The sequence below is a fragment of the Pseudophryne corroboree genome, chromosome 5 (assembly GCF_028390025.1).
Source record: "Pseudophryne corroboree isolate aPseCor3 chromosome 5, aPseCor3.hap2, whole genome shotgun sequence".
In the NCBI taxonomy this organism is placed as follows: Eukaryota; Metazoa; Chordata; class Amphibia; order Anura; family Myobatrachidae; genus Pseudophryne; species Pseudophryne corroboree.
Genome location: NC_086448.1, coordinates 119,087,831 through 119,114,134, shown reverse-complemented (window position 1 = coordinate 119,114,134; position 26,304 = coordinate 119,087,831). Strand labels below are relative to the sequence as shown.

Genomic DNA, 26,304 nt, shown 5'->3' with positions numbered 1-26,304 from the left:
CACGCCTTTTAAATTTCTTTATTCACAATTTCCTATCTTTAAGGTTTCACATATATGTTAGTTTGTCTGATTTTAACTCTTATGTTTCACTGTAGTCAGAGTAATAATTCATAATTTAATATATATCTAATAAAGGTTACGTTTTAAAATAAAGCATTCTTTTTCAGTGCGTCAACCATACAGTTTCCTCTTCTTCTTCTCCCCTCAACCTTAATAGAGGAAGAGGAAAAGGTAAAAAATCTCCGGCCGTGGCAAGTTCCCAGTAGCAGAAGTCCTCCCCGGCTTCTGCCAAATCCACCGCATGACGCTGGGGCTCCTTTGCGGGAGTCCGCACCGGTGGGGGCACGTCTCAAGATCTTCAGTCAATTCTGGGCTCGTTCGGCCCTAGACCCATGGATTTTAGAAATAGTGTCCAAGACGTTCCCCCTCAACGTTTTTTCAAATCAGCCTTACCAGCTTCTCTTCCGAACAGGTGTCTGAATCAAGTTATTGTCAGGGTTCCCCTGCCACAACAGGGAAAAGGCTTCTATTCAAGCCTGTTTGTGGTCCCGAAGCCGGACGGCTCGGTCAGACCAATTCTGAACTTAAAGTCCCTCAATCTTTACCTAAGAAAATTCAAATTCAAGATGGAATCTCTCCGAGCAGTGATCTCCAGTCTGGAGGAAGGGGATTTCATGGTGTCGGTCGACTTAAAGGATGCCTACTTACACATCCCCATATATCCTCCGCATCAGGTTTACCTGAGGTTTGCTACTCAGGATTGTCATTACCAATTTCAGACATTGCCGTTCGGTCTGTCCACGGCTCCAAGGATTTTCACCAAGGTAATGGCGGAAATGATGGTTCTCCTTCCCAAGCAAGGAGTCACAATTATCCCTTACCTGGACGATCTCCTGATAAAGGCGAGATCCAAAGACAAGCTGGAGCAGGACATTGCGTTCTCCCGGACAGTTCTGCAACAACATGGTTGGCTCCTAAACCTGCCAAAGTCACAGTTGAATCCGACGAAGCGGCTGTTGTTTTTGGAATGATTCTGGACACAGAATTACAGAGAGTTTTTCTTCACGAAGAGAAGGCTCTGGAAATTCAGAGTTTGGTCAAACAAATTCTGAAACCAGCGAGAGTATCAATTCATCAATGCACTCGGTTGCTGGGGAAGATGGTGGTGGCCTACTAGGCCATTCAGTTTGGCAGATTACATGCCAGAGTGTTTCAGTGGGACCTATTGGACAAGTGGTCCGGATCCCATCTGCACATACACCGGAAAATAATCCTATCCTCCAAGACCAGAATCTCACTCCTGTGGTGGCTGCACAGCTCTCACCTCCTAGAGGTACGCAGGTTCGGGATCCAGGACTGGATCCTAGTAACCACGGATGCGAGTCTCCGAGGCTGGGGAGCAGTCACACAGGGGGAAACCTTCCAGGGAAAATGGTCAAGCCAGGAAGTTTGTCTACACATAAACGTTCTGGAGTTAAGGGCCATTTACAACGGCCTTCTTCAAGCGGAACGTCTTCTTCGCAACCTGCCCATCCTAATACAGTCGAACAATATAACAGCAGTAGCGCACATAAACCGCCAGGGCGGAACAAAGAGCAGGGCGGCAATGGCAGAGGCCACAAAAGTTCTCCGCTGGTCCGGAAAGACATACAAGCGCTCTGTCAGCAATCTTCATTCCAGGAGTGGACAACTGGGAAGCAGACTTCCTCAGTAGACACGATCTCCATCCAGGAGAGTGGGGTCTACATCAAGAGGTCTTCACAGAAGTGAAAAGTCTTTGGGGAATTCCTCAACTAGACATGATGGCGTCTCGCCTCAACAGGAAACTTCAGACATATTGTTCCAGGTCGAGGGACCCTCAAGCAATAGCGGTGGACGCGCTGGTAACACCATGGGTGTTTCTGTTAGGGTCTCCTGCTCTGTGCTGCCACGTCGTCATGGCAACCGGGAGACAAGTGCTAGCGGAGTAACCTGAGCGTAGCTGATACTCCGGTTCGGGTCTTTTGCTGTGCAGTGGTTACAGGCTCTGTGCACGGCAGGGGATCCGGTGCTGGTTTTTGTGCTCACAGTCTGTGAGGTCTGAGTGGGGCGTGGACAGCACCTGCTATATAAACCCTCTTCTCAGGTTAGGCAGATGCTGCTGAATCTTTGTTGGTTAGTCAGTTCCTGAAAGCTAGCTACCGTAGTACTGTGTAAACTTTGTATTTGTTTGTTGCTTACTGCAAATAGGCCGTGGGATTTGGTATTACACTCTGCCAATCCAGACCTAGCAGTAAGACTGGAGTCAGTCGTTTAACCTGCTGGGGTTCTTTTGCTACTCTGTGAATCTAGCAAGTTTGCGGCTGTATTCTCAGACTTGCCTGCCAAAATCCTTTCTCACTGTGCAAGGTGTTCAGGTGTCAGTTTAGTGGCAGTAAGCTGAACCAGTGCACTGCAAGTGAGGACTAGGATTGTGGAGACTCTCCTTGTGTCTATTATTCCATCTCTGACCAAGGAGTTTACTGCCACACCCGTTGGTAACCCTTTAGGGTTTTGCTGTTGCCCTTAGCAACAGCATTTCGGGTTCTCTACGTATTAAATCACAACATCTCGCTTCTTTCCATCTGAGCATTCCTAATTCCTAATACTAGGAAGTATAGGATTGTGGAGACTCTCCTTATGTCTATTATTCCATCTCTGACCAAGGAGTTTACTGCCACACCCGTTGGTAACCCTTTAGGGTTTTGCTGTTGCCCTTAGCAACAGCATTTCGGGTTCTCTACGTATTAAATCACAACATCTCGCTTCTTTCCATCTGAGCATTCCTAATACTAGGTTTCTTAGCCTTTGTTCACTTTGTGTTTATTTTGTTACCCTATCACCTTCTATGTATGTAATGTCATATTTCCCAGTCTGTCTGTGAGTTCATTTGTTTTGCATCCCTCTCCGTTCAGACACCAGTACATTCCTGCTGGCACTGGTGTGCATAACAGTTTCAGTTGGTGTACGTGTTCCCTCCGCTTCCACTCATTCCAAAGGTGCTGAAGATCATAAGAAGAACAAAGGTTCAGGTGATCCTCATTGCCCCAGTCTGGCCAAAGAGGGCTTGGTATCCAGATCTTCAGGAATTACTCAGAAGAGATCCCTGGCCTCTTCCTCTACGAGAGGATCTGTTACAGTAGGGGCCGTGTGTGTACCACGACTTTCCGCGGCTACGTTTGACGGCTTGGCGGTTGAATGCCGGATCCTAGCCCAAAAGGGTATTCCCAGTGAAGTTATTCCCACACTTCTTCAGGCTAGAAAAAGAGTAATTGTCTAAACATTATCACCGTATTTGGAGAAAATATGTGTCTTGGTGTGAATCCAAGAAGGCTCCTACGGAAGAATTTCAGCTAGGGCATTTTCTCCATTTCCTGCAAGCAGGTGTGCATGCGGGCCTAAAGTTAGGCTCGATTAAAGTACAAATTTTGGCCTTATCTGTTTTCTTTCAAAAACAATTGGCCTCCTTTCCAGAAGTTCAGACTTTCATGAAAGGAGTTTTGCACATCCAACCTCCATTTGTACCCCCAGTGGCACCATAGGATCTTAACGTGGTGTTGCATTTTCTTCAATCACATTGGTTTGAACCATTACAGAAGGTTGAGTTGAAATTTCTCACTTGGAAAGTGGTCATGCTATTGGCCTTAGCATCCGCAAGGCGGGTGTCTGAGTTAGCGGCTTTGTCTCACAAAAGTCCTTATTTAATCTTCCATGAAGATAGAGCAGAGTTGCGGACTCATCAACAATTTCTGCCGAAGGTGGTTTCATCATTCCACATGAACCAGCCTATTGTGGTACCAGTGGCTACTGATGCCTTCGCGGAGTCAAAATCTCTCGATGTTGTCAGGGCCTTGAAGATTTATGTCGTCAGAACGGCTCAACTTAGGAAAACGGAAGTTCTGTTTATCCTGTATGCTGCCAACAAGACTGGAACGCCTGCTTCCAAGCAGACTATCGCACACTGGATCTGTAATACGATTCAGCAGGCCCATTCTACGTCTGGATTGCCGTTACCGAAATCAGTGAAGGCCCACTCTACCAGGAAAGTTGGCTCATCTTGGGCGGCTGCCCGCGGAGTCTCGGCATTACAACTCTGCCGAGCTGCTACTTGGTCGGGTTCAAACACTTTTGCAAAATTTTACAAGTTTGATACCCTGGCTGATGAGGACCTCATGTTTGGTCAATCCGTGCTGTAGAGTCATCCGCTCTCTCCCGCCCGTTCTGGAGCTTTGGTATAAACCCCATGGTTCTTGAAGTGTCCCCAGCATCCTCTAGGACGTCTGAGAAAATAGGATTGTAATACCTACCGGTAAATCCTTTTCTCTTAGTCCGTAGAGGATGCTGGGCGCCCGTCCCAGTGCGGACTCTGCAGTTCTTACTTGCTAAGTTTTGGTTATGTTACACACAGGTTGTATTTCTGTTGTAGTCAGCCTGTTGCTGACATTGTTCATGGCGTTGACTGGATTTCTGTTAAATGCCATGTTGTACGGCGTGTTTGTGGTGTGAGCTGGTATGTATCTCACCTTAATTTAACAATAAATCCTTTCCTCGAAATGTCCGTCTCCCTGGGCACAGTTCCTATAACTGGAGTCTGGAGGAGGGGCATAGAGGGAAGAGCCAGTTCACACCCATTCAAAGTCTTAAAGTGCCCATGTCTCCTGCGGATACCCGTCTATACCCCATGGTTCTTGAAGTGTCCCCAGCATCCTCTACAGACTAAGAGAAAAGGATTTACCGGTAGGTATTAAAATCCTATTATTCCACTTTATCCCCCTCACCCCAGCACAATTGTAACATACCACTTTATCCCCCCGACCCCAGTACACAGTAATATCTTCCCCCCTCCCACACCAGCAGACAGTAACATACCAGTTTCCCCTCCCCCCGACCCCAGTACACAGTAATATTCCACTTTATCCCCCCCACCCCAGCACACAGTAACATACTAGTTTATCCCCCCCCCCCGACCCCAGTGCACAGTAATATTCCACTTTATCCTCCCCTCCCTCCCTTTCTCTCTCCTCTCCCCTCCCCCCGACCCCAGTGCACAGTAATATTCCACTTTATCCTCCCCTCCCTCCCTTTCTCTCTCCTCTCCCTGACCCCAGTACACAGTAATATTCCACTTTATCCTCCCCTCCCTCCCTTTCTCTCTCCTCTCCCCTCCCCCCGACACCAGTGCACAGTAATATTCCACTTTATCCTCCCCTCCCTCCCTTTCTCTCTCCTCTCCCCTCCCCCCGACCCCAGTACACAGTAATATTCCACTTTATCCTCCCCTCCCTCCCTTTCTCTCTCCTCTCCCCTCCCCCCGACCCCAGTGCACAGTAATATTCCACTTTATCCTCCCCTCCCTTTCTCTCTCCTCTCCTCTCCCCTCCCCCCGACCCGTACACAGTAATATTCCACTTTATCCTCCCCTCCCTCCCTTTCTCTCTCCTCTCCCCTCCCCCCGACCCGTACACAGTAATATTCCACTTTATCCTCCCCTCCCTCCCTTTCTCTCTCCTCTCCCCTCCCCCCGACCCCAGTGCACAGTAATATTCCACTTTATCCTCCCCTCCCTTTCTCTCTCCTCTCCTCTCCCCTCCCCCCGACCCGTACACAGTAATATTCCACTTTATCCTCCCCTCCCTTTCTCTCTCCTCTCCCCTCCCCCCGACCCGTACACAGTAATATTCCACTTTATCCTCCCCTCCCTCCCTTTCTCTCTCCTCTCCCCTCCCCTCCCCCCGACCCCAGTGCACAGTAATATTTCACTTTATCCTCCCCTCCCCAGCACACAGTAAAATGTCACTTTACACACCCACTAATATGCCCTTTCTCCCTACCTGGTCCTGAATCCACCATTGATGAGAGGGGACTCAGGGGAGGGGCGGTGCTGCTGAAGACTGCTGTGAGAGGGGAGCAAAGAGAGGAGGTGGGGATTACACTCCTTCCTCCCAGCTTGACATGTGCAACGGGGAGGAGCAAGACGGACAGGGAAGGGGGAGGGCTCTGACACAGGAGGAGACCGAGGATCCTGTGTTCATGCTGCCGGCACCGCTTCTGCATGTCACATGGTGTGAAAGGCGCAGGCTGCGGCAGCTGGCACCAACACTGCGCATCAGCAAGGTACAGTAGCAGAGCAGGAAGAGCGCCTTTAGTGCCAGGCGCCTCCCTGCTTTGCAGACCTTGCTGAGCGGCTAGTGCCGGCACTGCTCAGATGGGCGACGCGACTGTGGCCATTGCAACTGATGCTGAACTGATGCTATATCTTTGGCAGTGCCGGATTAAGGCTAGTGGAGGTCCAGGGCAATGGATGGGTGGGGCTTCCACTACTAAAATTGCTGCCAAAGCCCCCGCCCCCCGATTGCCCTCCACGCGACACACACACACACACACTTCACGGAGCAGCAGCCTGAGCAGGGACAGCGCGTTGGAGCAGCAGATGCTGGATTTCCCTTCACTATCCCATGACACGGACTGTACACTGAGGAGCTGAGCCGCCGGAGGCAGACTGCTCTCCGATTGAAAAAGCAGTGTCGGAGGCTCCTAATGTGTGGGGGGCCCGGGGTGGCTGCCCCTGTCGCCCCTCCCTTAATCCGGCCCTGTTCTTCGGAAACAGCACTTGGATCTGTGATACTGGCAGAAGGCATCTTTTTTTTCTTCAAACGCCACACGTAGAATGTTGTTCATGTACACTGTAATCAGGCTTTATTATTAAAGATAAAGCTTTTATTCCAGCAGGATTTACAATGATTTATTTAATCTGATTACGTTTTGCTTATTTGAGAAGTCTAAATAGATTGAACATGTTAAATAAGATAATACAATGACATGTTTTAAATAGATGTGTCTCCAGTGCATTCAGAAAACGTAGTCTTTCTTTACTAACCATTAAGCACTCTTTTTTTATTTGTTGGGTTTATTTGCTTTTTATATGAGAAACGTATCCTATTTAATCACTCTCTCTGTCATCTGTTTTGCTTCCAGCTTGTTAGTGAAAAGATCTGAAGATAACAACAAATACAGACCAGACTGTGAGTCATTTCCAAAGAGATCATTTGTACACAGAATGTGCCGTTCCCTTGTACTTCGTGTCTGTTTATTCTGCATAGGTGTAAATATTAGGAGGCACTGATATAGTGCCCAGGGGCACATAACTGCCGGCCAGAAGGACTTCTACTAAATACAATGTAACAGGTGGACGCCTAACAGTAACACCTGACCGCAGAACATGATTGGTTTTTGTAGGTGGCTACAGGTGACATGAGTCAATGACCACACATGGATAGCCATTCAGTATGGTATCCGGATGATCGGTCAACAGGTACAAAAGTTTGTGAGATGAAAGGTCGACGTGCATTATGGTCGCCAGGTTCAAAGGGTGAACGTGACAGTGTTCGCCGCACAAATTGTTGACACAATTTTTTTTATTTTGTTTTCTTTTACACGTTTTCACAACTTTTGCTTGATTTCCCATCCACGTGGACTACGATTGGGATTAGTAACCTGTGGCGAGCGCAGCTGTAGCGAAGCGAGCCACCTTGCCTGAAGCGTGGAGAGCGAAACAAGGCCGCGAGAGTACACGTTTCCACTGATTGTTGTCACATATGATGAAACATACAAAATGACACCCACAAAAATAAATTAAGTGTGTCTACCATTTATACAAATTCATTGGCTTATCACAACGTGAGGAGCCAGCTTAGTAACATATAGTACAATCTCTCTTGCAGTGCTAGAGTACGCCTTTTTCCTTCCCAAGATGCAGTCATATCTATCCATTCTATCATCCTCTCCCGCCTTGACTACTGCAACCTTCTCCTACTTGGCATTCCCCACACCCATCTGTCCCAGCTCAGTCCATCCTGTGCAGCGGCAAGACCGATCTCTCGTCTCTCAGCATCCTACACAGCTCCCCATATCTTTCAGAATCCAATGTAAATGGTTTATTCTCAGCTACACAATAAATTCATACATCTCATACCTCATCTCAAAATACTCCCTGTAGTGCTCAGTCCCAATCACTTAACAGTGGTCATAATATGTCGTCTGAATGGCGTAGGGACGCTGGTAACGTCAGCACATAGTATGCACAGAATTGCGCCTTTTACCTCTCACCACCATAGTATATGGAGTGATGTTGCTCTGCCACCTTTGCAGATATTTGAATCACCAGTACGGACATTGTAATGGTTAGTATTATTGCCTCATGGTACTGAGGTCATGGGCTCAATTCCCACCATGGCCCTAACTGTGGAGTTTGTATATTCTCCCCGTGCTTGCGTGGTTTTCCTCTGGGTATTCCGGTTTCCTCCCACAATCCAAAACTATGCTGGTATGTTAATTGGCTCCCAACAAAAATTAACCTTAGCGTGAATGTGTGTGCGTGAACATGTGATAGGGAATATAGATTGTAAACTCCACTGGGGCAGGGACTGATGAGAATGGCCAAATATTTTCTGGAAAGCGCTGCGGAATATGTGTGTGCTATATAAATAACTGGTAATAAATAAATAAATAACAAATACTCTTAGATTCCATACCAAACCCCTACTGATAATACTCTAAGGGTTATATTTACTAAAGTGCGGGTTTAAAGAAGTGGAGATGTTGCCCATGCCAACTAATCAGATTCTAGCTATTGTATTCTAGAAGGTGCTAGATAAATAAGTAGAACTAGGTGCTACATCGCGCCCTACGGGCGCTCTTCACACCGTCGCAAGGGGCTACGCCCCCTTAACCCTTGCATGCCTTTCTGGGGTTCAATATTTGTATTATATGGAGTATTACCTGCATTCCTTTGTTAGTGGTTAAATATTGCACAATGAAAGGGCGTGCGATGGTGAAGGAGGCGCAGCCCCTTGCGACGGCGTGAACAGCACCTGCAGGGCACGATGTACAGAATGTAGCGGGTGCGGGGGGGACTGCGGATGGTGTCTGTAGATGCTGCGGGTGGAGGGGAGGCAGAAGTGGGGGTGGGGCCCGGATGGGGAAGGTTCGGGAGGTGCTGCGCGTGGGGGAGGGGCAGAGGAGTGGGGGATGCAGATGGGGGAGGGGTCCGGAGGCACTGAAGGTGGGGGAGGGGCAGGGGTGCCACGGGTGGGAGAGGGGCAGGTGTGGGGATGTTGTGGATGGATGAAGGGTTCCGAAGGTGCTGTGGGATGGGAAGGGACGGGAGTGCCGGGGGTGGGGTAGGGGACCGCAGGCACCATGGGTAGGGTAGGGGCAGGTACGGGTGTTGCGGCGGATGGGAAAGGAGGTCCGGAGGTGCTGCAGGTGGTGGAGGGGCAGGTGCGGGGGTGCCATTGGTGGGGGAGGGGTGGGTGAGGGGGGGACCGCTGATGGAGGAGGGTGTCTGCAGATGCTGCGGGTGGAGGGGGGCAGGTGTGGGGGGAGACATATAAGGGGGGTGAATGGTGGAAGGGGCCTGGAGGTGCTGTGGGTGGTGAAGGGGTGGAGGAGTGGGAGCCACGGGTGGTGTAGGGGGTCTGGAGGCACAGCATGTGGGGGAGGGGTGGAGTGCTGCATGTGGTGGAGGGGAAGGTGTGGAGGTGTGGTGCATTGGGGAGAGGTCTGGAGGCGCTGCGGGTACTGTATATGCCATAAAAGGTAGTTGGAGGGTATGCAGTAACAGGGTCAGAACAGGGTTGACGGGGCCAGGACAGTGGTGACAGGGTCAGAACAGGGGTGATGGTGCCAGGACAGGGGTGACGGGGCCAGGACAGGGGTGACGGGGCCAGGACAGAAATGATAGGGACAGGATAAGGGTGACAGGGCCAGGATAAGGGTGAAAGGGCCAGGATAAGGGTGGCAGGGCAAGGCCAGGGGTGACAGGGACATGACAGAACACAGGGCACGGGAGAGATTGGTATTAGGGACAAAACAGTGGTGACAGACAGATGTGTCTTACCGGAGTCACTGCTGCTGGCTGCTGCTGTTCCACTCCAACCTGTTGGGATCTGCTGCTGCTGGAGACTTGGCATGGCTGACTCTCTCAGGCTGGATTCCTGCTTCCTCTGCCCGTCCGCATCCCTCCCCCCCTCCTCAGTCACACACCGCAGAACTCGCGCAGCTGCCGGGCACTGTGGTAAGGTGAGACTGGAAATGAGCCCCCAGGAGATGCTGCGGCTGGAGGGAGGAGGGGGTCATAGCATGCACGTGGCGCGGACCTCACGGCTTCCGGGCACTGTGGTAAGGGAAGACTGGGAGTGACTGGTTAGCTCCCAGGAGACGCTGCGGCTGGAGGGAAGAGTGGGCCAGAGCCTGCAAGCAGCTCGGATTTCTGCAGCGCTACCCGCCAGCTAAAGTGTGTGAAGGAGCTGGGCGCACCTCACTGCGGGTGGCAGTGCTGCAGCTAGCGGTGGGGTTTCTGGGGCTGGAGATAACAGAGGCAGTACGGAACCTGCACAGCGGCAGGTGCTTCACTAAACTGCAGCTAAGAAGCGTGGAGTGTGCCAGAAAGTGACGCTCCTCCGCACCAAAGAGACCATGCTGAGTATGCCGATGTGGGGGGTCAAGCACACAGTGAGCCGGTGCCCGTCTGTCTGTATGACATACCCCTCACACACCCCCATACCTCCCAAATGTCCCGATTTTCGCGGGACAGTCCCATTTTTTGGGGTCTGTCCCGCTGTCCCACCCGCGGGTCGCAGTGTCCCGCGGTGGTGGGGGGGATGGGGGGGAGGGTCAGTTGGAAAGCTCCTGTACTCGCTGTTCTGCTTAGCAGTGCAGCGGTGAATAGTGGAGACAGAGGGAGAGGGGGCATCAGGGGGTACGGATTAAGGGGGGGGGTCCCAGCAGCAGAGCCGGATTAAGAGGGGGGGGGCAGGGGGTACGTACCGTTGGCCCCACAGTTTTAGGGGGCCCCCTGGCTCGAGTAGCTCTGTTCCAGCTCAGAAGCTCCCCCGTCCTGCCAGCAACAGCAGCATTGTGCTACAGTCAGCACACGCTGCTGCGTATTGGCAGGTCTGTGGTGTTGCAGGGAGGCAGCAGTCTCCCTGCTTTCTTCTCCCTGTGCGGGTGTGTAGGGGGAGCGACCACCTCCTCTGGATGTAGCCCTAGCTGAGGGGCCAAAATCCCATCAAAAAAATAAAAATCGAAATTTGCATAAGGGGGCGTGGCCGCCCGGGCGCGATTAGACCACGCCCCCAACCCACAGCAGGCACAGCAATGAGATAGGGCTCCCCTGTCACAAGTGCCCTGTGCCCCCCGGACTCATAATCAGCCCCTGGGAGCATGCCAGCAGCTCACAGAGCGCTGGGCATGCCCCCTCACTGACGAAAACGGGGCCCTCCCGTGAAGCCACGCCCCCTTTTCGCCGAGTGTATTTCCCTCCTTCTGCCTGGAGAAAGCTCCTGCGTTAAGCTGGGAGGTATGCACCCCTGCCTGTGCCATGCCCAATGCCCATGCTATCTGCTTCTGCTCCTAGTCTCCTGTAGATTTGGCCAGATCTCTGTGACTCATTTGACTAACTCCGCCCAGTGTTGTAACTCCGCCCAGCGTTAGAAAATGAATCACAAGGTCACAGAATAGGGCTATTATATAGGAGATGTGGTTGGTTGCTATGGGCAACATCTCCACTTCTATAAACCTGCACTTAAGTAAATATACCCCTACGTTGACCTTTAAATCTTTAAACTCTCTCTGAAAACCCACATCTACTAGAACCTACCCTACCCCTATCTATGCTCCTTACTCTACTGTTTACCTCCACTGATTGCACACCTTTCCATTGTGCCCTACATGCAGGGTACATCATACTACTACATAAGCATCAGTTTTCCCATATATGAACTTGGCCCTTGCATGGCTCACCTCCCACAGTGTAACCTTCAAAGTGCGCCCAACATGGCTGCCCCATATGGTACACTTGTGGATGGGATGAAAAATACATAGGCCTGATGGTTTTGATGGAACCCTACTCTGAACTGTAGGACTCTGAAATCGCCCCCATTTTGTGTCATCTCTTCTAGGGGTGGACTATTCCACCCTGGGTAATCCTACGCTGAGCGCCCAAGATGGCTGCCGCACCTGGTACCTTATGAGGGTGGAATACACAACTCTTGGAAGTTATTACCCAAAATGCCTACACCAATCCTGCATTATGCTTTCTGTGTGCTCCAGGTTTTCTTTTATGTCTGTGTGGCTTATCTATTGTTGTATTACTCAAATCCTCTGTATCATGTGCATTGTTTTTGATATCTGTAAAGCGCCTTGAGTCCTGTTGGAGAAAGAGCGCTATATAAATAAAATTATTACTATTATTATTACTCCCTAGCTAAAGTCCTAGTATCCCCTGTGAGCCACACTCGCTCCTCTTGTCTGTTTTCATACTTTGGCTGGAAGCTCTGTACTCCCCACAGCCAGAGCAGTTTCCAACAATGAAAATAATAATAGATTTGCTGTTATTATTATTTTCTTTATTTCAGTGGGGAAAAAAGACATACCAAGAATTCCATGGATACATTTTCTGTCCATTAGAATATTTCCATTCATACTACTGCATGGGTGACTGGTGTGTTCTCACGGATGTGTTTAGCATCCCGATGGACAGGATGCCGGTGGTCCTGTGACTGACACCGGAACCCGGTGCCGTAACACAGACAGCCGACATCCCGCCGGTTAAGTATTGGGGTAACTATTAGGGTTAGCGCCTGGGAGGGGGAAGGGGGGGTGTTAGGGTTAGGTACTAGGGGGGAGGGTTAGCCCTAAACACCACCCCAGGAGGGTTTTTCTGCAGATTGTTTAATTAATATGTAATATTGGGCAGTGCAATGTGAAACTTTAACTTTAGGCTTCAATGGAACATTGCCCCATGTGGACAGATTATGATACAACATGGTAGGATATGTGCAATAACTTTGAGTGAAATATTTTTGTGAAAACGTAGTAGCACCATAGATTTACTGACGTGTAGCCGTATAAAACACATTATACTGAAACATGTAATGCGATCTCCACTGAATCATTCTTCAATGATTTTATTATATGCTTTCTGTTTTCCCCCAAGCCACCAGACGCACACACTGCCAAACTGCTGGCTTACTTAGTAAATGCAGGGCCAGTCCTAGCTCTAGTCATGCAATTTGCCCTCAAGGCAGAACTGTGTATTGCTGGTAGTGGCATTTTTATAAGCAGCGGAGGAAGGAGAGAGATTAGCGCGCCGTCAGCATATTTTACTTCCATCAGAAGATGATTTTATCAGAGCAAGCAAATAACAAAACTCCTCTCAATTTATCAAAACCATATTTGTTAAGGAGGGTTCTTCATACATTTCATCTATTAATATAAAACTGTAAATTTTAATTATGGGGATTTAAAGGGACACACAGATTTAAAAAAAATGCACCTGTATTCGTAGAGAGCATAATGTAAAAACAAGGGAAACTGTATTGTTTACTAGTATATGTCACTCTTCACTGTGACTATGGGGTCACAAAGGAATTTGCTGGTGCTATATAAGTAACTCTAGTTAATAATAAGGATTTGGCTGTAATAATGGTGTATTCCCACCCATTGACAGAGGCTGAGATGCAATGCAGTGAGCAACAGTAGCTTTTGCCAATAATACAGTTTTCCTAGGTGTAAGGTGCGTCTTATTCCGGATCTGCATGTTACCGCACATAGGGGGTAATTCCAAGTTGATCGCAGCAGGATTTTTTTTTTAGCAGTTGGGCAAAACCATGTGCACTGCAGGGGAGGCAGATATAACATGTGCAGAGAGAGTTAGATTTGGGTGGGGTGTGTTCAATCTGCAACCTAATTTGCAGTGTAAAAATAAAGCAGCCAGTATTTACCCTGCACATAAATAAAAGAAACCACCCAAATCTAACTCTCTCTGCACATGTTATATCTGCCTCCCCTGCAGTGCACATGGTTTTGCCCAACTGCTAAAAAAAATCCTTCTGCGATCAACTTGGAATTACCCCCATTTCTCTATCGTCCTAGTGGATGCTGGGGTTCCTGAAAGGACCATGGGGAATAGCGGCTCCGCAGGAGACAGGGCACAAAAAGTAAAGCTTTTCCAGATCAGGTGGTGTGCACTGGCTCCTCCCCCTATGACCCTCCTCCAGACTCCAGTTAGATTTTTGTGCCCGGCCGAGAAGGGTGCAATCTAGGTGGCTCTCCTAAAGAGCTGCTTAGAGAGCTTAGGTTTTTTATTTTACAGTGAGTCCTGCTGGCAACAGGATCACTGCAACGAGGGACTGAGGGGAGAAGAAGTGAACTCACCTGCGTGCAGGATGGATTGGCTTCTTGGCTACTGGACATTAGCTCCAGAGGGACGATCACAGGTACAGCCTGGATGGTCACCGGAGCCGCGCCGCCGGCCCCCTTGCAGATGCTGAAGTTAGAAGAGGTCCAGAATCGGCGGCTGAAGACTCTGACAGTCTTCTAAAGGTAGCGCACAGCACTGCAGCTGTGCGCCATTTTCCTCTCAGCACACTTCACACGCTGTCACTGAGGGTGCAGGGCGCTGGGGGGGGGCGCCCTGGGAGGCAAATGTAAACCTATATACTGGCTAAAAATACCTCACATATAGCCCCCAGAGGCTATATGGAGATATTTAACCCCTGCCAAACTTCACTAAAGAGCGGGAGACGAGCCCGCCGTAAAAGGGGCGGGGCCTATCTCCTCAGCACACAGCGCCATTTTTTCTCTCACAGAAAGGCTGGAGAGAAGGCTCCCAGGCTCTCCCCTGCACTGCACTACAGAAACAGGGTTTAAACAGAGAGGGGGGGCACAAATTGGCGATATAAATATATATATAAAGATGCTATTAGGGAGAAACACTTATATAAGGTTGTCCCTATGTAATTATAGCGTTTTTTGGTGTGTGCTGGCAAACTCTCCCTCTGTCTCTCCAAAGGGCTAGTGGGGTCCTGTCCTCTGTCAGAGCATTCCAGGTGTGTGTGCTGTGTGTCGGTACGTGTGTGTCGACATGTATGAGGACGATGCTGGAGGAGGCGGAGAAATTGCCTGTAATGGTGATGTCACTCTCTAGGGAGTCGACACCGGAATGGATGGCTTATTTAGGGAATTACGTGAGAATGTCAACACGCTGCAAGGTCGGTTGACGACATGAGACGACCGACAAACAATTAGTAACGGTCCAGGCGTCTCAGAAACACCGTCAGGGTTTTTTTTTATAAAAAACGCCCATTTACCTCAGTCGGTCGACACAGACACAGACACGGACACTGAATCCAGTGTCGACGGTGAATAAACAAACGTATTCCTCATTAGGGCCACACGTTAAGGGCAATGAAGGAGCTGTTACATATTTCTGATACTACAAGTACCACAGAAAAGGGTATTATGTGGAAGTGAAAAAACTACCTGTAGTTTTTCCTGAATCAGATAAAATAAAATGAAGTGTGTGATGATGCGTGGGTTTACCCCGATAGCAAATATTGGCGTTATACCTTTTCCCGCCAGAAGTTAGGGCTCGTTGGGAAGCACCCATTAGGGTGGATAAGGCGCTCACACACTTATCAAGTGGCGTTACCGTCTCCAAATACGGCCGCCCTCAAGGAGCCAGCTGATAGGCAGCTGGAAAAATATCCTAAAAAGTATATACACACAGACGGTGGTTATACTGCGACCAGCGATCGCCATCAGCCTGGAGATGCAGTGCTGGGTTGGCTTGGTCGAATTCCCTGACTAAAAATATTTTATTGATATAGAGCATTTAATAGGATGCATTCTATATATATGTATGCGAGATGCACAGAGGGATATTTGCACTCTGGCATCAAGATAAGTGCGTTGTCCATATCTCCCAGAAGATGTCATGGACACGACAGTGGTCACGTGATACAGATCCCATACGGCACATGGAAGTATTGCCGTATAAAGGGAAGGAGTTATTTGGGGTCGGTCCGTCGGACCTGGGGGCCACGGCCACAGCTGGGAAATCCAACCTTTTTACCCCAAGTTACATCTCAGCAGAAAAAGACACTGTCTTTTCAGCCTCAATCCTTCCGTTCCCATGTGGGCAAGCGGGCAAAAGGCCAGTCATATCTGCCCAGACATAGAGGAAAGGGAAGTAGACTGCAGCAGGCAGCCCCTTCCCAGGAAAAGAAGCCCTCCACCAGTGGGGGGGTAGTCTCAAGAGTCTCAGCGCGCAGTGGGATCACTCGCAAGTTGACCCCTAGATCATACAAGTATTATCCCAGGGGTACAGATTGGAGAGTCGAGACATTTTTTCCTCGCAGGTTCCTGAAGCCTGCTTTACCAACGGCTCCCTCCGACAAGGAGGCAGTATTGGGAAAAAATTCACAAGCTGTATTTCCAGCAGGTGATAATCAAAGTACCCCTCCTACAACAAGGAAAAGGGTATTAGTCCTCCACACTATATTGTGGTACTGAAGCCAGACGGCTTGGTGAGACATAGTCTAAATCTGAAATCTTTGAACACTTACATAAAAAGGTTCAAATCAAGATGGAGTCACTCAGAGCAGTGATAGAGAACCGGAAAAAAGGGGACTATATGGTGTCCCTGGACATCAAGGATTACCTCCATGTCCAAATTTGCCCTTCTCAACAAGGGTACCTCTGGTTCGTGATACAGAACTGTCAATATCAGTTTCAGACGCTGCCGTTGAATTATCCACGGCACCCCGGGCCTTTACCAAGGTAATGGCCGAAAAGATGATTCTTAAAAGAAGAAAGGCATCTAAATTATCCCTTACTTGGACGATATCCTGAAAGGGACAAGTTTCCAGAGAACAGTTGGAGGTCGGAAAAGAACTATCTAAAGTAGTTCTACGACAGCACGAGTGGATTCTAAATATTCCAAAAATCGCAGCTGTTTTCCGATGATACGTCTGCTGTTCCTAGGAATGATTCTGGGCATAGTCCAGAAAGAGGTATTTCTCCTGGAGGGGAAAGCCAGGGAGTTATCCGACCTAGTCAGAAACCTCCTAAATCCAGGCCAAGTATCAGTGCATCAATGCACAGGAGTCCTGGGAAAAATGGTGGCTTCTTACGAAGCGATTCCATTCGGCAGATCTCACGCAAAAACTTTTCAGGGGGATTTGCTGGACGAATGGTCCGGATCGCATCTTCAGATGCATCAGCGGATAACCCTGTCTCCAAGGACAAGGGTGTCTCTTCTGTGGGGGCTGCAGAGTGCTCATCTTCTAGAGGGCAGCACATTCAGCATTCAGGACTGTGTTCTGGTGACCACGGATGCCAGCCTGAGAGGCTGGGGAACAGTCACACAAGGAAGAAATTTCCAAGGAAGTGTGGTCAAGTCTGGAGATTTCTCTCCACATGAATATACTGGAGCTAAGGGCAATTTACGATGCTCTGAGCCTAGGAAGACCTCTGCTTCAAAGTCAACCGGTGCTGATCCAGTAGGACATCATCATGGCAGTCGCCCACGTAAACAGACGGGGCGGCACAAGAAGCAGGAGGGCAATGACAGCAAGGATTCTTCGCTGGGCGAAAGATCATGTGATAACACTGTCAGCAGTGTTCATTCCGGGAGTGGACAACTAGGAAGATTTCCTCAGCATAAATGAATTCCACCCGGAAAAGTGGGAACTTCATCTGGAAGTTTCCACATGTTTGTAAACCGTTGGGAAAGACCAAAGGGGGTTATGATGGCGTCCCACATGAAGCGCCAGGTCTAGAGACCCTCAGGCAATAGCTGGGACGCTCTGGTAACACCGTGGGTGTACCAGTCGGTGTATGTGTTCCCTCCTCTGCCTTTCATACCCAGTGTATGGAGAATGATAGGAAGGAGAGGAGTAAGAACTATACTCGGGGTTCCGGTTTGGGCCAAGAAGAACTTGGTACCCGGAACTTCAAGAGATACTAGAAAGGATCTTGATTCAGCAAGAATCATGTCTGTTCCATGACTTACCGCAGCTGCGTTGACGCCAGGGCGGGTGAACGCCGGATCCTAAGGGAAAAAGGCATTCCGGAAGAGGTCATCCCTACCCTGGTCAGAGCCAGGAAGGAGGTGACCGCACAACATTATCACCGCTTAGGTGAAAATATGTTCCATGGTGTGAGGCCAGGAAGGCTCCACGGAAGAATTTCAACTAGGTTAATTCCTACATTTCCTGCAAGCAGGAGTGTATATGGGTCTCAAATTGGGGTCCATTAAGGTTCAAATTTCGACCGGTCGATTTTCTTCCAGAAAGAAATTGGCTTCAGTTCCTGAAGTCCAGAAGTTGTTAAGGGAGTACTGCATATACAACCCCTTTTTGATGTCTCCAGTGGCACTGGGCGATCTCAACGTAGTTTGGGATTCCTAAAATCACATTGTTTTAAACAACTCAAATCTGTGGATTTGATATATCTCACATGGAAAGTGACCATGCTGTTGGTCCTGGCCTCGGCCAGGCGAGTGTCAGAATTGGCGGCTTTATCTCACAAAGCCATATCTGATTGTCCATTCGGACAGAGCAAAGCTGTGGACTCGTCCCCAGTTTCTCCCTAAGGTGGTGTCAGCGTTTCACCTGAACCAGCTTATTGTGGTGCCTGCGGCTACTAGGGACTTGGAGGACTCCAAGTTGCTGGATGTTGTCAGGACCCTGAAAATATAGTTTCCAGGTCGGCTGGAGTCAGGAAATCTGACTTGCTGTTTATCCTGTATGCACCCAACAAGCTGGGTGCTCCTGCTTCTAAGCAGACTATTGCTCGTTGGATTTGTAGTACAATTCAGCTTGCACATTCTGTGGCAGGCTTGCCACAGCAAAAAATATGTAAATGCCCATTCCACAAGGAAGGTGGGCTCATCTTGGGCGGCTGCCCGAGGGGTCTCGGCATTACAACTCTGCCGAGCAGCTACGTGGTCGGGGGAGAACACGTTTGTAAAATTTTACAAATTTGATACCCTGGCAAAAGAGGACCTGGAGTTCTCTCATTCGGTGCTGCAGAGTCATCCGCACTCTCCCGCCCGTTTGGGAGCTTTGGTATAATCCCCATGGTCCTTTCAGGAACCCCAGCATCCACTAGGACGATAGAGAAAATAAGAATTTACTTACCGATAATTCTATTTCTCGGAGTCCGTAGTGGATGCTGGGCGCCCATCCCAAGTGCGGATTATTCTGCAATACTTGTACATAGTTATTGTTACAAAAATCGGGTTATTGTTGTAGGAAGCCGTCTTTCAGAGGCTCCTTTTGTTATCATACTGTTAACTGGGTTTAGATCACAAGTTGTACGGTGTGATTGGTGTGGCTGGTATGAGTCTTACCCGGGATTCAAAATCCTCCCTTATTGTGTACGCTCGTCCGGGCACAGTACCTAACTGGAGTCTGGAGGAGGGTCATAGGGGGAGGAGCCAGTGCACACCACCTGATCTGGAAAAGCTTTACTTTTTGTGCCCTGTCTCCTGCGGAGCCGCTATTCCCCATGGTCCTTTCAGGAACCCCAGCATCCACTACGGACTCCGAGAAATAGAATTATCGGTAAGTAAATTCTTATTATTGTACTCAAGCCTTCATTAGAAAGCCTGCATACCACCTCATACTGCCCATTCAGGCACAGGCAGTCATAAGTGCAGGCTTGCCTACTCTCCTGTATTGGCCAGGAGGCTACTGAATCTCGGGTGGTGCTCTTGCTGTCCATAAGAGTATTAAAGTCTCCTGGACTGGAGCTGCTGCTACCCGCGTCACTTTGGCGCTGTCCACTTCACTAAGGGATGGCAATGCCTGTAATCTCTGTATTGAATAATGGGCCATGTTCACGTGATTGCACCATCACACCTGCGCATCCCCCATCTATGCTGTGCTATGCCCCCCATGCAGTGCCAACCTGGCAACCCCATCTGGGAGGAGGAGGGGGTTTTAATTAAAGTAGGTAAGTATATTACTACTGGATCTAAATAGATAGATGCAAGAAGCAAGTAATTACTAATGTAAAATTTGTCCTGAAAGAAATGCAGTTGGCTACACTGCCTATGCAGAATTGGTTATGACTTATATCTATAGCAAAATGTGTGTGTTCTAGAGCTTGTGGCTCTCAGGGTGAAAGTTTCCTTTGGCCACTTATACACATTACACCACAGTAGAGCCTCTTATACATGTTATACCACAGTAGGATCACTTATACACATTACACCACAGTAGAGCCCCTTATACATGTTATACCACAGTAGGATCACTTATACACATTACACCACAGTAGAGCCCCTTATACATGTTATACCACAGTAGGATCACTGATGCACATTACACCACAGTAGAGCCCCTTATACATGTTATACCACAGTACGATCACTTATACCTTATACACATTACACCACAGTAGAGCCCCTTATACATGTTATACCACAGTACGATCACTTATACCTTATACACATTACACCACAGTAGAGCCCCTTATACATGTTATACCACAGTAGGATCACTTATACCTTATACACATTACACCACAGTAGAGCTATTTATATGCACACACAGACTGCACAGGGACCAATGGCACAATTAAACAAACAGATTGCTGAGTGATGGAACAGTCACTAACTACTTGTACTTCTGTCTTCCCTAGTGTGATGGAAATGTTCCACTCTGTCCCTTTTCCTGCGGCATGGGTGGTTGCACAGCGCACAAACACTTCAGGTGTGGCAGAGGCAGTGAGTCTATGGCTCCTGTCCGTCTCTGACATGTATTTGGCCACGGCAGTTCCTGATACATCACTACCACCTGGCGTGCAGTTGTAGTAACTGCCTTAGGTGGCAGTGTGGCACCCACTAGTAGTGGCTGTTAGCGGCGGGCAAGAGTGGGTGGGCACCATCAAATTAGATGGCTCCAGCAGGGTAACTCTGGCTGCGCCTTCAGAACGCAGCACCCCGGGCAACTGCCCTGCTTGCTCACCCCTAGAACCGCCACTGTGTTATTGGGGAGATCTTATATATTTGCAATTGCACCCAATTTGTGCCCAACAGTGTACAATAACTGCACAATTTTTTATTCATTTTTTTTGTCTAGTTTCCTATTGAAAGAACCAGTAATTAGTCCAATTGTTTTAAAATGATTATACCAGTATTACAATCTACCACTGACTTTTAACATTTTATTACAGATACCGGATTTGAAATTCCCAATCGATTCGTAGTTGGTTATGCCCTCGACTACAATGAACACTTCCGAGATCTTCAGGTGAGTGCACTTTGCTGACAAGAAGGGTTAGATCTTAATCGTTGCCACATCCAGAGACTTTAGTGATGTTAGAAACACAATTACACATTTTAAAGCTTGTGTTACAAATTTATAGACTATGGGCCTACTTGAGATGTGTCTTAGTACACTGTGGCTATGAGATAATATGCTAATGCCGCAGGAGGTCTCCTGCCGGCTCCTCTGATTTGCTGCTACGTCTGTGGGTGCAGCATCGGATCACCTGTGTGAGTAAGCTTCAGGATGACAGGGAAATTCACGCTGCTGAAACCACTGCAGCAGCGTCCAAGAACCCGGTCACTGGCTTCAGCATGCCCAATAAAAAGGGCTAAGACATTCCCCCCCCCCCCCCCCCCCACACACACACACACACACACACACACACACACACACACACACATTTCCTGTAACGCTGCCTGACGCTGCCGCCTCCCTGCCTATGATTGAGAGGCTGCTGCGTTTGGGGCACTGAGACCGATTTCACAGAATGAGATCAGCATACGTGCAGATCTCACGCCATCGAAGATGTATGTATTCCATCAGGTTTGGGTATATCTCTGAATTAGGCACTACGAGTATAAAACACACAAAGTAAAATCCTTTCACTTTATTACAAATGTATCTAATAATCCACTAAAGGACCAGTGAAAACTTCAGAGATTTCATATAGCAATGCAAGCAACAGGATAGCTTAACTCCTGGTATAATCCATTTTCTCTCGGGCACAATGATCTACTCCAGGTTTCTGTAGCAGTTTTCCACTATTTATTTCTGTAGCAGTTAAACAGGTTAAATGAAATGTAATTTAACCATGTATGGTACAGTATGCTAATTTTTTAATGTCAGTGCTGATGCTCATTCTCTATCATATACTGTAGTAGTTTTAGACCTACATTGTCTGGAAGTTATTGAAACAGTGCCATCTGCTGGCAGTAGGTTGTAATGGCACTACTCAACTAGCTATGACAATTGTTAATGAATGCTATTAGTACAAGTATTATCATTTTTTGACAAAACAGAGTATGATTCCCATTACTTTATGAACAGTTGGAATGCAAAGTACAATCATATTTTAATTCTAACAATGCTTTGGAATAGATATCCCACCCTCGTAGCGAACTTGTCGCCACATATTGACTGTTTGTTATATATATAATCCATCACTCTTGATCACTCTTCCACTGGGCCTTCTCAGAAAAACAATTATACACACTCCATATAGATTCAGTAGTACTAAGTACAGTGTACACACATACTTGGGGTTCTAGATCAAATGGTGTATTAGACACATCTTCAGTCTACTCCTATACATAGAAAAAATGCGATGACCATCAATCCTTGCTGACAGGTTCTCTTGACAGTGTACCATAAGGCGGGTACACACTACCCAACGGTGGAACGACGGCAATGGACAACTAGATCGTCGAACGATATAGCGAGTACACACTGAACGTTATCATTCAATGATAACGTTCAGTGATGTCATCGCCGCCATTCCCAAACATGCAGCTCAACCCGACATTGACGGGTTTAGCTGCATGTGAGCTCAATATTGATGACTGCTGAGCGACGTGCAGGAGCGCGCATCGTTCATCAATCTGACCCCCAAACACACTGGCCAATTTCAAGCTAAAAATAAACAATAACGACATAAATCTCCTAATTGTTTATTTTTTTATGCAGAAATCGGCTAGTGTGTAGGCCCCTTAACGCCACTGGAGGCAGCCATTCTGTAGCCATGAGAATGCAGCCTGTCATTTTACCAGTATCTAGTGGCATTTATGAGGCTGCCTCTATAGTCTATTAGAGACGGCAGCACTTAAAAATAAACTACCAGAAAAGAAAGGATTTAAGGGGGTCATTCCGAGTTGATCGTAGCTGTGCTAAATTTAGCACAGCTACGATCATTCACACAGACATGCGGGGGGACGTCCAGCACAGGGCTAGTCCGCCCCGCATGTCAGTGCCGCCCCCCCCCCCCCCCACACACGCAGAAGTGCAAAGGCATCGCACAGCGGCAATGCCTTTGCACTTCAAGAGTAGCTCCTGGCCAGCGCAGCTTTAACGTGCTGGCCGGGAGCAACTAGTCGCTTCCCGGCCCGCAGCGGCTGCGTGTGACGTCACGCAGCCGCCGCGGACCACCACCCCAATGGACCGGCCACGCCTGCATTGGCCGGACTGCTCCCCCTAAATGGCGGCTTAACGCTGCCGTTCAGCCCCCTCCTGCCCAGCGACCGCCTCTGTCTCGGAGGCGCTCGCTAGGCACCGACGGCTGCCATGCAGCGGCGCCGGTGCATGCGCAGTCCCAACCCGTTCGCTGCGCTGCGACAAACTGCAGCGAGAGATCGGGTCGGAATGACCCCCTCAATCCAGTTTAGGCCAGAAGCTGCGAGAGTTGGACATAGGGATATAGACTTGTCATAAATACTTTAGATGTTACATTTTTATTTGATTTTTCACTTGCTGTGTTTATATGAAGCATAAACCCAAGCGATACAGATAAAGCAATTCCAGCCATCCATATGTTAAAAGTATTTAATTATGGCTGTAAGTGCTGACATTTGAGAATTGCCTTGGAAACTGAGCGCAACTGGGAAAAATGTCTATAACAAGTATCTGATTTAATCATCACCAAAAGGTTTGTGGTTAATTTGCCTGTGTTCGGTTCACAGTTTTCTCTGTATAAGCCAATTAGAGCACTGGGATATTACAGTATAAATATATATTACACAGCTGGAACCTGTGACTGTCTGTCAGGGAGAGGAATGTGTATGCACTGGAGGTGTGGGCTGAACCTTCTTAGGTTTTATATGTATAAGCTAAACCAAAAGGGTCTATTCTGCAAACATCCTCCCAGTCCTATCTGCAGCCGATATATTTTGTCGCATTAAAGACCGTAACAAATAATCAGATTTTTACCCATTGATTACAATAAAAACATAGAAATCAATAATAAAAATAAAATGGCACAGTTCTGATGCTACAAAAATCTGGGTTGGCAATCCAGTGGTCTAACTCAGAGTTCTCAAGAGCTTCTCATGATGACGGCCACTTTATCCATATGTTATAACGATGTGGTTGTGCACTGCGTACTATTATACTATTGAATACAGGCTTTGTCAGAATCTGCCAGTGGTTTGTCATTTGGGAGAAGCTATTACTATGACCTGTGTTTCCATTGCTGACAGGGCCCCATTATTTTATGGGGTGTAGACAATCATGGGAACATGGGCACATCCATTCTGACCATCATTAACTATAAAGATTGTGCTTTGCAAAGAGGCAGGCTGAGGAGGGCGTTCCTCCCCTATATCAATGGCTGGCCCAGGTACCAGACAAGCCCACACCTGGGTAAATCCCATATTAGCCTAGCCCCCTCTTGGCATTCCTGATTGCATACCTGGGTCATCCACAAGTCGCCTATGCAAAAACTTTATACCCAAAATTAATAGACCAATGCCCAGGGGCAGATCTACTATGAAACTAATGAAGCTTCAGGGCCCCTAGTCCTGGAGGGGCCCTGAAGCTTTTTTTTATTTCTCTGACGTCCTAAGTGGATGCTGGGACTCCGTAAGGACCATGGGGAATAGCGGCTCCGCAGGAGACTGGGCACAACTAAAGAAAGCTTTAGGACTACCTGGTGTGCACTGGCTCCTCCCACTATGACCCTCCTCCAGACCTCAGTTAGAATCTTGTGCCCGGCTGAGCTGGATGCACACTAGAGGCTCTCCTGAGCTCCTAGAAAAGAAAGTATACTTTTAGGTTTTTTATTTTCAGTGAGATCTGCTGGCAACAGACTCACTGCTACGAGGGACTAAGGGGAGAAGAAGCGAACCTACCTGCTTGCAGCTAGCTTGGGCTTCTTAGGCTACTGGACACCATTAGCTCCAGAGGGATCGAACACAGGCCCAGCCTCGGTCGTCCGGTCCCGGAGCCGCGCCGCCGTCCCCCTTACAGAGCCAGAAGCAAGAAGATGGTCCTGGAAATCGGCGGCAGAAGACTTCGGTCTTCAACAAGGTAGCGCACAGCACTGCAGCTGTGCGCCATTGCTCCTCATGCACACCTCACACTCCGGTCACTGATGGGTGCAGGGCGCTGGGGGGGGGGGGGGCGCCCTGAGCAGCAATATTACACACATTGCTGGCATAAAACTCACATAATATAGTCTTAGAGGTTATATATGTGAAAAATACCCCTGCCAGATATCCATAAAAAAGCGGGAGAAGTCCGCCGAAAAAGGGGCGGAGCTATCTCCCTCAGCACACTGGCGCCATTTTCCCCTCACAGCTCCGCTGGAAGGGATCGCTCCCAGGCTCTCCCCTGCAGTTTCAAGACTACAAAGGGTAAAAAAGAGAGGGGGGGCACTAAATTTAGGCGCAGTAGTATACATATAAGCAGCTATAAGGGAAAATCACTCAGTTATAGTGTTAATCCCTGTGTTATATAGCGCTCTGGTGTGTGCTGGCATACTCTCTCTCTGTCTCCCCAAAGGGCTTTGTGGGGTCCTGTCCTCAGTCAGAGCATTCCCTGTGTGTGTGCGGTGTGTCGGTACGGCTGTGTCGACATGTTTGATGAGGAGGCTTATGTGGAGGCGGAGCAGATGCCGATAAATGTGATGTCACCCCCTGCGGGGCCGACACCTGAGTGGATGGACTTGTGGAAGGAATTACGTGAAAGTGTCAACTCCTTACATAAAAGGTTTGACGACATAGCAGATGTGGGACAGCCGGCTTCTCAGCTCGTGCCTGCCCAACTGTCTCAAAAGCCATCAGGGGCTCTAAAACGCCCACTACCTCGGATGGCAGACACAGATGTCGACACGGATACTGAATCCAGTGTCGACGACGATGAGACTAATGTAACTTCCAATAGGGCCACACGTTACATGATTGAGGCAATGAAAAATGTGTTGCACATTTCTGATGTTACCCCAGGTACCACAAAAAAGGGTATTATGTTTGGGAAGAAAAAACTACCAGTGGTTTTTCCCCCATCTGATGAATTAAATAAGGTGTGTGAAGAGGCGTGGGCTTCCGCCGATAAGAAACTGGTAATTTCTAAAAAGTTACTAATGGCGTACCCTTTCCCGCCAGAGGATAGGTCACGTTGGGAAACATCCCCTAGGGTGGATAAAGCGCTCACACACCTGTCAAAGAAGGTGGCA

The 26,304-nt window shown here is 48.5% G+C and overlaps 1 protein-coding gene across 6 annotated transcripts in view; it reads left to right on the top strand.

The window, feature by feature from the left end:
* Positions 1 to 26,304, top strand: part of PRTFDC1 (phosphoribosyl transferase domain containing 1) — a 95,611-nt gene that overhangs the window by 61,040 nt on the left and 8,267 nt on the right. For all 6 annotated transcript variants that reach the window (XM_063921630.1, XM_063921628.1, XM_063921629.1 and 3 more), the window contains 2 exons: positions 6,994 to 7,040; positions 21,046 to 21,122. In XM_063921630.1, the coding sequence (XP_063777700.1) occupies positions 6,994 to 7,040; positions 21,046 to 21,122 (124 nt within the window). The remainder of the gene's footprint in view (positions 1 to 6,993; positions 7,041 to 21,045; positions 21,123 to 26,304) is intronic.